Source organism: Brachycentrus maculatus, unplaced genomic scaffold, assembly GCF_059751285.1.
Source record: "Brachycentrus maculatus isolate JH-2025_06_01 unplaced genomic scaffold, ASM5975128v1 h1tg002261l, whole genome shotgun sequence".
Taxonomy (NCBI): domain Eukaryota; kingdom Metazoa; phylum Arthropoda; class Insecta; order Trichoptera; family Brachycentridae; genus Brachycentrus; species Brachycentrus maculatus.
In genome coordinates, this window is record NW_028282757.1 from 11,497 (window position 1) to 25,000 (window position 13,504).

At 32.1% G+C, this 13,504-nt stretch overlaps 1 protein-coding gene across 1 annotated transcript; it reads left to right on the plus strand.

Annotated features, from left to right (window-relative positions):
- Positions 1-5,956: 5,956 nt before the first annotated feature.
- LOC148298276 (cytochrome P450 306a1-like) lies at positions 5,957-8,110 on the plus strand (the record flags this gene model as incomplete). The annotated part of the gene is made up of 2 exons (XM_088276995.1): positions 5,957-6,034; positions 7,776-8,110. A coding segment is annotated over exon 2 (328 nt), but the record flags the coding sequence as incomplete, so codon positions are not given.
- Between the last annotated feature and the right edge of the window lie 5,394 nt (positions 8,111-13,504).

A 13,504-nucleotide genomic window follows, 5' to 3' on the forward strand; every position in this document is an offset into this window, starting at 1 on the left:
GGGGCACCTACTTGTAATAATATATATTATAATAAAAAGGGCACCGATCCGCGCTCGTAATATAGAGCGGACTTCACGGGCCCATGGAACACGTTGACCCTGATACCATTACGCTGGAAATATGTGTATATATATATATATATATATATATATATATATATATATATATATATATATATATATATATATATATATATATATATATATATATATATATATATATATATATATATATATTGTCCGCCTCCGTAGTGTAATGGTCAGCACGCTCGGCTACCGTTCTGGAGGTCCCGGGTGATATTTTCACAGTAGTATTTATTCAATATTACCATGGACTGGTACCTGAAGCGGAGGGCTTTCCTTCATGTGTAAACGATCAAATAATACGATCGTTAATATGACACAGTGCCCTATGCACCATTGGGGTGCGGATAAGGGTTTTGATATATATATATATATATATATATATATATATATATATATATATATATATATATATATATATATATATATATATATATATATATATATATATATATATATATATATATATATATATATATATATATATATATATATATATATATATATATATATATATATATATATATATATATATATATATATATATATATATATATATATATATATATATATATATATATATATATATATATATATATATATATATCATCATCATTGAAAATGATTGCAAGATGGAATAATGAACAGAATGGTGAACGTTATACAAGAGTATGAAGTGATCACTTTAGTCAGCCATAAGCCAGGCTGTAAGCTCTGGGATACTCAGACTTTTATCTTCATTTGCATAAAAATAATAGATCTCGATTTGAGACACCTTATATCGATATATCACCACTAGGGTTAATAATCCTGATATTTTAAATTTAAAATATACATTATTTTAAGAAACCTATACTTGTGTTGATTTTTATAAAGATGATTAACTTATTAGTCTTATCGCTTACTTATAGATATTTCTATAAGCGATTTAATTTTATTTATTTTTTATTTTATTTCATTTTACTAGCCTCCGTAGTGTAACGGTCAGCACACTCGGCTACCGTTCTGAAGGTTCCGGGTTCGATTTCCAAGGGGGGTAAAATATATAAGTGATTCTTACACTATAACATTTATTCAATATGGACTATTACCTGAAGCGGAGGGCTAATCACCTTTCCTTCATGTGTAAACGATCTAGATAACACTGCGTTTATATGATGCAGTGCCCTATGCACCATTGGGTGCGGATAAGGGTTTTATTATTTTTTTCTTTCTCGCAAACAATATTTATGTATCTTATAATTAAAATGTAACTTTGTTTTAATATCACTATAAATATTTTATTATAACTTGATTATAATGTCTATCGGCTTCGAAGCTAACCGCTTCTTTATCAAGAGATGCGTTATAAGATACATTTTAAGTATAAAATGGAGAATCACAAAGTATCTGTTCACGAACAGACATATCGCTCACTCCTTTCAACAACGTCAAAAATAAAAAACTTGATTTTTCAGGAGATCGTTTTTAAAGTTTAAGAATATAATAAAATGTATTTAAATAAATATCAAGCAACTTATTGAACGTTTTACTGTTCAACAGATCTTTTAAGGTAAAACCTGAAGGTTTTTTCTCCATTTGAAAAATATTTAGTACATTTAACAAAATAATATGACAATTCCTTTTCTTCAAAATGCAAAAACAACACTTTCTGCCCTGTAGCGGGTAAATATTAAGTTTAAAATATGCCACTTTTGCTGGGACATAGTACATTTTCTGGGCATTCCAAAAACATGCACAACTGAAAATTGACGATTTTTGATATATGACGTTGTTGAAAGGAGTGAGCGATATAGGAATGCACACAGGTTTCTGTTCTACCCAGTCGTGTATTGGGGACAAATTTTTCTTTTTTGTGCATTCAGACTCCGAAAATAGACCATCTCTCTACCTGCAAAATGCGTTTATCTTTGGAAACCAATCACATTCTAGCGAGAACAAAAAAAATACAATTTATCTTTCTAGAATGGACGACTATTGAGTTTGATATTACGAATACAAAAATATGTTTTAAAACTATTAATAAAAAAATAAAAAAAACAGAAAATTGTAATTGAGCACATTGGGTGAGGCGTACGCGTCAGGCGCGTACATCAAGCTTTACACCCGGTGTGAAATACGCGCTGAGCGCGCAGGGCTACAAAATGATAACAATGAGTAAAATGCTAAATTTATTCTCGATGTATTAATACTTAAAGCATTTACTTTTTGGTTATTAATTATTTTTTTTTACAAAAATGTTAATAATATTAGTATATACTACTCACTGAGATTTTTATGTCTACCGGTTTCGAGACGTACCCGTCTCTTCGTCAGGACAATCACTACCACAGCATGCAAACAATACCACCCTTCACCACCATAGCACCATTTACACACTTAAAACTACACAAAATGTTTAACACTTGCAATTTTTGGTCGACCCGAAGACCAACATGCACTAAATGTTTCAGCACAAACATGAGTTACGAGTCGAGATTAAACATGCAGAATTTAAATGCGTTATTAAATATTACATTACACCGTTATAGTCTTGACGCAATATTTGATGTCAGTGTGTTACGAATAAAAAACTACAAAAATATATCTTACTGACCACACGACGCTTCCCCGCAGGGGTAGGCAGAGATAATAGAACGCCACACCAATCTGTCACTGCACACAATCTTCAGCTTTTCCAAATTCATGCATATACTCATACATCTTCTTCTTCTTCAAACCCTTATCCACACCCGACACTGCATAAGGCACTGCATCGTATAAACGCAGTGTTATCTTTATCGTTAACACATGAAGGAAAGGTTATCAGCCCTCCGCTTCAGGTACCAGTCCAGGGTAATATTGAATATATATTAGAATGAAAAATAACTCATACATACCTGCCGAATATTCCGACACCTGATATCACTACTTTCAAGTATTTGGAATACTATTTCAATAATTATTTTCCTATTTCAATAATTATTTTTACTACTACTATTTCAATAATACTATTTCAATAATTATTTTTTTAATTATAATTATTTTTAAATAATTATTTTCCGACACCTGATATCACTACTTTCAAGTAATTGATCATGCCAAACGTTCTTAATTTTATCAGTTATGCTTATCTCTCCATTGTATTCTTCCCTCATATCAACATTTATCTTACACCGTTTTGCCGCACATCTTCGTAGCTAATAAGGGCCGACCAACCCTTGTTGTTTTTGCCCTTATAAAAGGGTCGTTTTCCGCGAATCTCTAAATTCCTATTGTGACGTTTTTACTTGTATCTATTATTTACCTGTTAAGTTAGCTATCGTCTGCAGGGTGGTAAATTTGGAAAAAAATGTTTTAAAAATTAAAAATGTGTTCAAAATTATTTATATTAATTATATGTGCGGTTGTCGATATACTGACGTTGACGCTAGTGTATTTTGTTAGTCGAGCTGGTAGTTTGTGTCACAGCGTTTGCATTTCTAAAGTTCCGATTCATCAAAAATATCATTAAAAAAAAATGTTTAATAAAAAATATAATGTCAGAAATGAAGACTGTTTGGAGCATATCTAGCAAGAGTCTATGAGAATAATGAACATCAGGATGAGAAAAATAAAATGTCGTTAGGTGGGGAAGAAGACAATGGTATGCGCATGTGAGGAAAATGGAAGTAGTAGAAGTAATGTAAACTATTAATAAAAATATTCAAACCCGTAAATGGATGCATCTGTAGCTTCCCAAACTAGTCGTTATAATATAATACTCAATGGTAAAAGAAGTGTTTTTATTTATAATTTAATCTAGTCTTATCATAAATTTAATTGTCGAAATAATAAATAACATTATAAAATTAAACAACTTTGTTTTAACCACTTTTTTATTTTATTTTAAGTACACTTTAACCTACCAGTTTCGACAAAAAGGTTGTCATCATCAGGGTTTATTAAATTCTAAAACATTAAAATATTCATAATTAATTACATTCCCTTACCAAAAACTAATTCCTAAATTTAGGATTTCCTTTTTTGGTAATGGAATGTAATTAATTATGAATATTTTAATGTTTTAGAATTTAATAAACCCTGATGATGACAAGGTTCTTGTTGAAATCGGTAAGTTAAAGAGTACCAATAGTAAAAAAGTGGTTAGAACAAAGTTGTTGAATTTTATAAAGTTCATAAAATGTGCCAAAGTATCTGCAAAAAACATTCAAGAAATAAATAACATTTTATTTTTTCGGTGAGCATTTTTATCACTCAATGCTGTTTTGTCTGAGTAGTTTGACATTCTCTCCAGAAATACCAAAATCGGTCAATATTTGAGTAAAATATTGCTGGTTTTGTATACACCTAATAAAAAGGACCTTTTCTCTAAAACAGTCTGAACGAAAATTACATGAAAGAAAAAAATCAGCACTAAAACGATTTAAATTAATAACAATTTTGGGCACCCCCTGTATAGTAAAATCCCAACAGGAGCCCCCGATATGGTCCTGCTTGGAATAAAAGTTTGTGAATAATTACAATATTTATAAATAAATGTCGCCGGTCAAATCACGTATTCATGCTCAATATGGATTAGAAACAGAGACTCCCAGAACTGCTTAACATATTTCTGCTTAATGCGAAGGGTTGGACTTGGAATTATATTACGCCCAAAATAATAAATGTTTTTATTTAATCTTAAAAAAAAGCGATAAAAATTTCTAAAAATTCATCGTTTTGTCTATATATTATATTATATTTAAGATTCCAAAATATTTTGAATGAATACAAATTGTTGTTGTTTGAAGATATATTGATAATATTTATATTATTAATAATATTTAGATGGTCGACGAGGTGTGGGCAGAAGACAGATCACCTGGCTCCAGAATATACAAGATAAGACGGAGATCAAATATATGGTATATATATACTCTGGTATATATTGAGATAGGGTTTGATAGATAGATACATTGAGTGTTTTAGGTAATTAACAACTACATTACTCAAATTTCGGAAAAACGCATATTCATACATTCATATAAAATACTACCTTAAGGGTGCAAGTTACATATTGACAAAGTAAATTTTTTTTAATATAATTTATTGGAACATTTATTTATTTACTTGATTTTTAGTTCAACCATAAATTTATATAATACGACAATATACCGACAATATTACAAAATATAGTTAAATTTAAAATGTACTAATCAACAATTAATATACTTTTTTAAATCGCATATTCTGAATCACTAGTGATTACTTAATTTCAAGAGAGCTACCCTAGGGTAGCTCTCTTGAAATTATAAAAAAAAATATTAAATGTAAAATAAACAGTAATTAATTGAAGATTTCTAATGATGATGTTATTGAGAGAGGAGAGTCTAAGTCTTTTGAAAGTCTAAAACTGGGCTTACGATATCTCATTATACACTGTAAGTTTATAATTCTACCCAAAACTTGACAATTGACAAAAATTGACAACACCATTCATTTTTTGGTGAGAACTTCATAGAGACCGAAAGTTATAGCATAAAAATAAAAACATTTTTTAAGTATGTGGGGTTATTTTTAAACTTATTTCCTGTGGCGGAAAATATCATGCAAAAATTAACAAATGTAAGAGTCTTCTGGGTAATATCTGAGAACAACTTGTTGATGCGGATGGCCAACTGTAGATGGCGTCCCATTGTCTCACAATATAAATCGGTCAATCAGCCTTTTCATGTAATTCATCCAATCGTTTCACGTGCTCAAACCGTTTCTTTTATTTAAAAATTATATTTAAAAATAAAAACTTTTAATTCTAATCCGCTCCTTGCGTCAAATCGCCAGAATAAGATTAATCACGTATTCTGAAATAACATCCTGTAATATTTTATCTATGTTAAGTCGAAAGTCACAATATCTCAGACATCGAAAGTTGTGTGGATCATTCCTTGTTCTGCCTTCTTGAAGACTACATCATACCTGTTAAATTGCTGTAAGTTGATTTTTTTATTTTTTATTTATATTTCACTAAAAATGATTCTTTGAAATCATTATGTTATTTTTACAATTGCGAAAAAATATTTTTTGTTCGGATTTTCAAACAATTTTCTTCTTTTTCCTTCTGCTATTCACTGCTAAATATAGGCTTCTTCCGAACCCTTCATTTTTTCCAATCTGTTACTGCTTGCAGCCAGTTTTTACCCCCCAACAGCGTCTGCCGTCGGACCATCTTTTATGAGGTCTTCCGGCGCTTCTTTTGTCCTCCCAAGCTCTCCATCTCAACATTTGAAGGGTCCATCTTGTGGGGTCACATCTTCCAACATGTCCTGCCTATTGAGACTTTAGTTTTCTTACGCGATCCATGATATCCGCTTCAATCGATTAAACGATAAATAATGTAAGAATAGACGAAATTATTTATATGAAAAAATTCACATGAAGTTGACAGCGAAACAATTTGATTATAGTCAGGGGTGGGCTGCCAATTTTTTAACAAGGGGCTCGGAGGGTGGAGGGAGAAGGGGGTAGGGGTGAGGGGAAGGTGTATTGTTTTGTTTTAACTAACCAATTAGATAATAATTAAAGATAATAAAAAAAAAACTTATATGCATAAACGACAAAAAATAGATACCACATTTTTCAAAGTAGAAAATTCTTTAATTAAAAAAATCAAATACATATTAATTGTAAATGTAGTTACTAATCTTCTATTACCAAATACTGATCGCTCTTAATTTAACAAGGGGCTCGCCGGCCCAAGTCAAATTTAAAGAGGCTCGCGGGAGCCCCTGCGGCCCACTGCTGGTTATAGTGACCATTTAAGTGCGGCCATCTTGTGTGGTAAAATGGCGGGAAACGATAGCATTTTATATGTTTAAACATTTGATACTATTTTATGTATTGATTGATTTAATATGGAGGTGTTACTAAAGGATAGTCAATACTCTCTCGGTTACTCTCTTAGAGAAGTATTTGTTACTTTTCATAAGTTTATACGTACTTCATTCCAGCTGAAGATTTTTATATAAAATTTACGAATACATTCGGAGCTAGAAATATGTTTTCCGCAGCCGAATTTGTACACTGATTAGATTTAAAACATCGAATTCAAGAACCGAATTAAGTAACTATTTATTTGAAAGAAGTAGCCCGCCTCCACAGTGTAGGGGTTAGCGCGCTAGCCTACCATGCTGGAGGTCCCGGGTTCGATTCCCAAGAGGGTAAAAATAAATATTAGTGATTTTTCAGTTAATATTTATTTAATATGACCTTGGACTGGTACCTGAAGCAGAAGGCTGATCGCCTTTCCTGCGATAACACTGCTTCTAGACGATGTAGTGCCCTATGCACCATTGGGTGCTGATAAGGGTTAGAAGAAGATTTAATTCGATCGCCCATGTCTAAACCATTTATGCCGAAATAATATTTAATATCCCACAGATTTGTTAAAAATGTCAACAACAAAAACATATGATTGCTATAATATTTGTCAGCAAAGGGAAGATCGTTATTGTATTTTTGTCTCGATTTATTTTTATATTTTTTTTATTGACACGATTGACGACGAAAATCACTAAGTAGAATCTACTTAGTCCAAAAATGCAAAAAAAAACGTACTACAAAAAAAAAGTCCCTTACTGTGATTTGAGTTTGGACAGCCGAATTAATATATAAATCAAAATGGAGTTGCAAAATTAAACGCCAAATCAAAAAATAAATATATTTCTTTGCAGATCGTCTATGATGATGTCGTTCGGAATGTACTACTTTTTCCCCATCGTCCTCCTGATAGTGTCCTGGGTGTACTGGCGCCGCAGGACTCTCGCGCCCCCCGGGCCTCTGGGCCTGCCTTTCGTGGGTTCTCTGCTGTCCCTGGACCCCAACTCGGCGCACAAGTCCCTCACCGCCATCGCCAGAAAGTACAAGGGGGGGATATGCGAGCTCTATCTGGGATCTGTGAGGACCGTGCTCCTCACCGACCCCAAGCTGGTCAGAGAAGCCTTCGCGAAGGATGCTTTCACCGGAAGAGCTCCCCTCTACTTGACACACGGAATCATGGAAGGCCAAGGTATTTATGTATTATTCTTCTTCCACGTTCCACGATTTATGATAGATGTTTAATTACTGAAATAAGGAAGGAACGCAAAACTGAGATAAGATAAGATAACATATATCGTAGTCATACAGGAGAAAGTGACCAAATGCATTTCTTACAAAAACGTGATCATTGACTATTTGATATCTTACTGGCTTAATATTGCCCTGAAAAAAATCCCAAAGGATTTTAAACTTGTAAGTATAATATATTGACTTCTTAAAAATGACTAACTGCATTGATGTTTATTTTCTTGCCAAGCAAAAGTGATATAAATGGTCCTCCTGAACATTTTATGTTTTGTTAGTAAGTCACTTTCTCCTGTACGACTACGATATATTGTAGATCAAATAATTGAATAAATATTACGGTTCGATGTCGGGTTCGATGGTGGTATAAGGAAAGAATTTGGGCATTATGGTTTAAAATTTAGAAAGGTATGTTGAGATGGTTTGGACACGTAGAACGAATGAGTGAGGAATGAACGGTAAAACAAATTTATGAGGCGAATGTAATTGCAAAAAAAAAGAGCATAGGAAGACCGAAAAAAACTTGGCAAAATCAGGTATGTCAAATATTTGAAAGCGGTCAGGTTAGGAGTCCTAACAATCGGCGGGTATGTATGAGGAGATGCATGAACGTGGAAGAGGCGAAAAATGTTTGCAAAGACTGAGCGGTGTGGCGTTCTATTCTCTCTGCCTAAGCAGCGTGATGGTTAGTTAGTTAGTAAGCTTTTTTCTTTTTCTACTTCTTGGTATAGGCCTCGTGGTGTTTTTAAAAGGGATTAACCCTGGTCTACTAGCTAACTAGGCAACTAGCTGTAACTCATGTTGCGGCTGTTTGGCTTAACACAGCTCAAAGCATTCTTATAACTGGCCTCTATCATTTACAATCACATATTGTGCTCTATCTCCTTTCTTTACAGAGATATTCATTATCCAAATTCCGCAAAATTGTATTCACTTCATACATGTTTTGCCAAAAAGCATTATTTTAAGTTAAAATTATGTATCTCTATTTTACAATAGTAGTAAATGCAAAACCTATTTCCATGGATTTACTTATATTCACGAATGTAAAATATGTATTTATATAATTTCACATACAAAATGTGAAAGTAAAATAATTTTAATGTAAATTAAAAAAAAATTATGTAATTACTCTATCTATAAAAACTATATTTTTGACTGTGAATTACTTATCTTAGTACCCTTAATTTTAAACCGGGTCATAGAACACTCCACCTTTTAGAAAATGGGCACAATATAAAAAAAAAGATGAAGAAGAGCAGTATCTACGTATTAAAAAATAGTTTAGTGCGTTTAAAAAATGTTTAAATTAATATATTATTTCGAGAAATAAAAATACTTTGTGTTCTGATCCACTCACATTTTTATTAACCAACTAGTTTCGGCAACAACCTGTTGCCCTCTTCAGGGTTTCATTTATTACTAATAAATAAAATTCATTTATTACTAATAAATGAAATATTAGTAATAAATGAAACCCTGAAGAGGGCAACAGGTTGTTGCCGAAACTAGTTGGTTAATAAAAATGTGAGTGGATCAGTATTTTTAAGTATATATAATTAGTAAAGTATTTTTATTTCTCGAAATAATATATCAATATGATCCACAAAGTTAATGCTTTCAATATTCAAAACATGTTTAAATTAAGCTTGCATAAAATGTGTATAAACCTTCCTGACCGCTACACTACGGGGTACAATTTTGTATATTCATTTTAAATTCCTCAGAGGGTAACGCTAAGTATATTGAAGAGAAAAAAAACCTGTAAGATATTAATAGTTATCATTAATTCTGCAACAGAGAATGGAGTGTAAATTAAATGAAAGGGTTGAATTTAATCGATTTCTAGATTAACCTTTTTTTGAAAAATTGGCGATACTTAAGACGTCAAGAGGGGGTGTGATTAATATTTTTCTACGGCAGAATATAATATTTCTTTTAACCAGCATCTTGTGTTTTTTAGGCCAGACACCAAGAAGACGATATTTAGAATCTTATATCGTTTTATTGCGGTTTTGTGTAGATTAATCCTGCTGTCTGATAGAGCAAAGTATGAGAAATATATTCAAATTAAGGGTAGCGAAATTTAATTTGAATATAACTATTGATGAATTGTTTATACAATTAAGAAAGGTGTTTTGGGATGATTTGGGCACGTGAATCGAATGAATCAAGAAAAAAAGTAAAACATATTTATGAAGCGAATGTGGTTGATATTAGAGGCAGAGTAAGTCCAAGGAAAACTTGGTGTAATCAAGTATTTCAAATACTTGAAAGTGGTCAGGTCAAGAGGAATATAATCGGCGGGAGGAGATGCATAAATGTGTACGAGGATAAAATCGTTTGACAGATTGGTGTGGCGTTCAATTCTCTCTGCCTACCCCTGCGGGGAAGTGACGTTACGTTTTTTTTTATAAATATGAATTGTGTTACTTATCCAACTGAATGATTACGATTAATTTATGTCACCTGTAAACGAGATTTTATATTTTTATGCTGCCTATAATTTGACCAGGTTATTTGATTAAATCTTTTTGTTTTTGGTGTTTTCAAATGTTCACAAATTTAACTTTCTTCCCTAGGAATTATTTTTTACCTTTTGTCATCTTAACATAGATGAAGAAGAATATGACCTGTCTAGGCTATGATAGGCAGGTTAAGTGATCACCCATAATTCTATATTATTTTTTGACATCTCATCAAAGATGAAGAAGAATATGGAAGTCTGGGCATTTACGGGGCTAATGATGGTTTAAGTGATCACTCTACACACGAGTAACATTCATCAATTCCACACATTATTGATAACCACACTAATCAAATTCTTGGAAGTTCTATATATTCTTCAGCTTTGATGTCAAAAAATAATATGAAAATAACTCCTGTAATTTAGAGATAATCTAGATTTTGTAAACAAGTATTTGGACACACTCAAAATGTTACCCATAATTCTATTGACAACCACACTACTCCAAGTACAAGATTTGTAATTAAGCATTTGGACACGCCCAAAAATGTTGCGAACACAAATGTTCTCATCAACGAGTAAAAATACAGATCAGATTATTTTTTCTCTTGTTAATGAGAACATCTGCGGTTCTCGAATTTAGCCGTGTTTACACAGATTAACTCAAAAATGGTCTGTAACAATTCGCTCACTCCTCTCAAGAACGTCATAAATCAAAAAACTTGATTTATTAGAAGAACGTTTTTAAAGTTTAAAAATATAACGCTATTAAAAATAAATATCAAGCCACTTATTGAAGTTTTTATTGTGCAACAGTTCTTTTTAGGTAAAACCTGAAGATTTTTTCTCCATTTCAAAAATATTGAGTAAATTAAAAAAAAATAAATAAATACTACCTTTTCTTCAAAATGCAAAAACAATATTTTCTGCCCTGTAGCGGGTAAATATTAAGTTAAATATATGCCTCTTTTGCTGGGATATAGTACATTTTTTGGGCATTCCGAAAACATGCACAACTGAAAATTGACGATTTTTGATGTATGACTTTCTTAAAAGGAGTGAGCGAATTGTTTGATTTTTATACTTAATGCAAAGACAATAATACAACAATATACATTCCGCACCGTATACCAATGACAGAATTTAACCTTGCTGATGCAATGATGTAAGCAGCGTTGTTTTTTCACTTAGGTAATTGTTTATTACTCAGTGACGTGCATATAAAACACCCAAAGATAGAGATTAAGTGGTGGCAACACGTACAGGTTTGTCTGTTGTCGCATTGGGATGCATGTCCACATATTGGCGCGTCAAATAAAGGATGTTCTAAAAATTTACTTTATCTTCTACATACTTCCCAGCTATACGAATTGTAAGAAAATATTCATAGAACCACAAGATCAAAATGGCATCAAATAAACTTGTATGTATTTATTATTATAATGCATTAAATTTTCATTCATTTGTCAGATTTTCTACTCCCGCCTTGTTGTATATATTTAACATGGAATTTCCCACCAGTCTGTTGATGTCGGTGAAGATGAAACCCGGTCACCATTTAAATAAAATCAATTAAGAATGAACTGTATATTTAGTTGTATTTTATTATAAATCAAATAAATTTAAATATGTATATACTAAGTTTGGTAAAAAAAAATATATTGTTATCCTACGCCCTTTATCAATAAAATAAAAAAATAACGAATCTTTACACTTTTTAACATTTTAACAAATATGAAGAAATTGGAAGTATAAAAATGACCTATCATAGGTTATTTAAGTGATCACTTTACACAAACATATTTATTCACAAAAATTCAGTAACATTCATAATTCTACCCATGATTGACAACCATAATACTAAAATTTTAGGAACTCATACATTCATCATAAATCTCATGACGTTTCATGTTTGAGATCACGGCAGCATCTATGTTTGGTTTGAGAAAGCTTTTACTTAGCAGAGACCTTTTTTATTTATGTAGATGTACGCAAGAGCCTGACCGGATTATGTTACGTACTTGGAGACGACTAAAAATTTTAATAATTTGTTTATTTCAACCTCATGTACAGAAAAAAATAAGTACATTAGCGGGCTTAGTGCTTAAAAGCAATATCTTCCAACCAACCAAAAACAGACAAGTGATAATGATCAAAACGTTTGATACCATGCGTAGCTGTTTGCAATCAGAGGGTAGATAGTCCTTGAACATTAAAAAAAACATAAATTACAAAAGATGATAATAAGGAGGGCAAAGGAAAACGGGAGTTTAGGGAATGAGTTAGAGGGAAAACTAAGGGAGGAAGTTTGATGGACAGTTAGGTCTCAGACGCTTCTAAATTTTTTTCAGAGAAGGTGCGTTTTTTACAAGGAGAGGTAATTCATTTCATGGTCTGGCCAATTGGACAGACAAAGAATTACTGAAGAACGATGTGTTGTCTATCAAAGTCAATTAATCAAATAGTAATGGTTTAACATATAAATTTAGTACACACCGCTTGTACGGCAGTTGGCAGAACTCATTTATAAAAAATGCTAATAAATAATAATATAAATAAATACCACGAAATCTTCTTTTTTCTTGGGGCCGTTCTAACGGCCACCCCAAAACAACGCTTTTGAAAGCTCTCCTCCGTTTCCGGTGCAATAACCGACCTTTCCCGGCGTCGCTGTCTCCCTCTGACCCGTTCTATTGGAAGAAATAACCCCGAACGTAGGTCGGTTCCTGGTAAATGTGCACTCAAAAAGGAGCATCAACGACCTAGGGCAAGGTTAGATCGAAATGCATCATGGCAGAATTTAAGTCAATGACCTCGTAAAATGCATTTTTTTTCTGCGTTTTGTGCAATATTATCCCAATAGCATTGGCA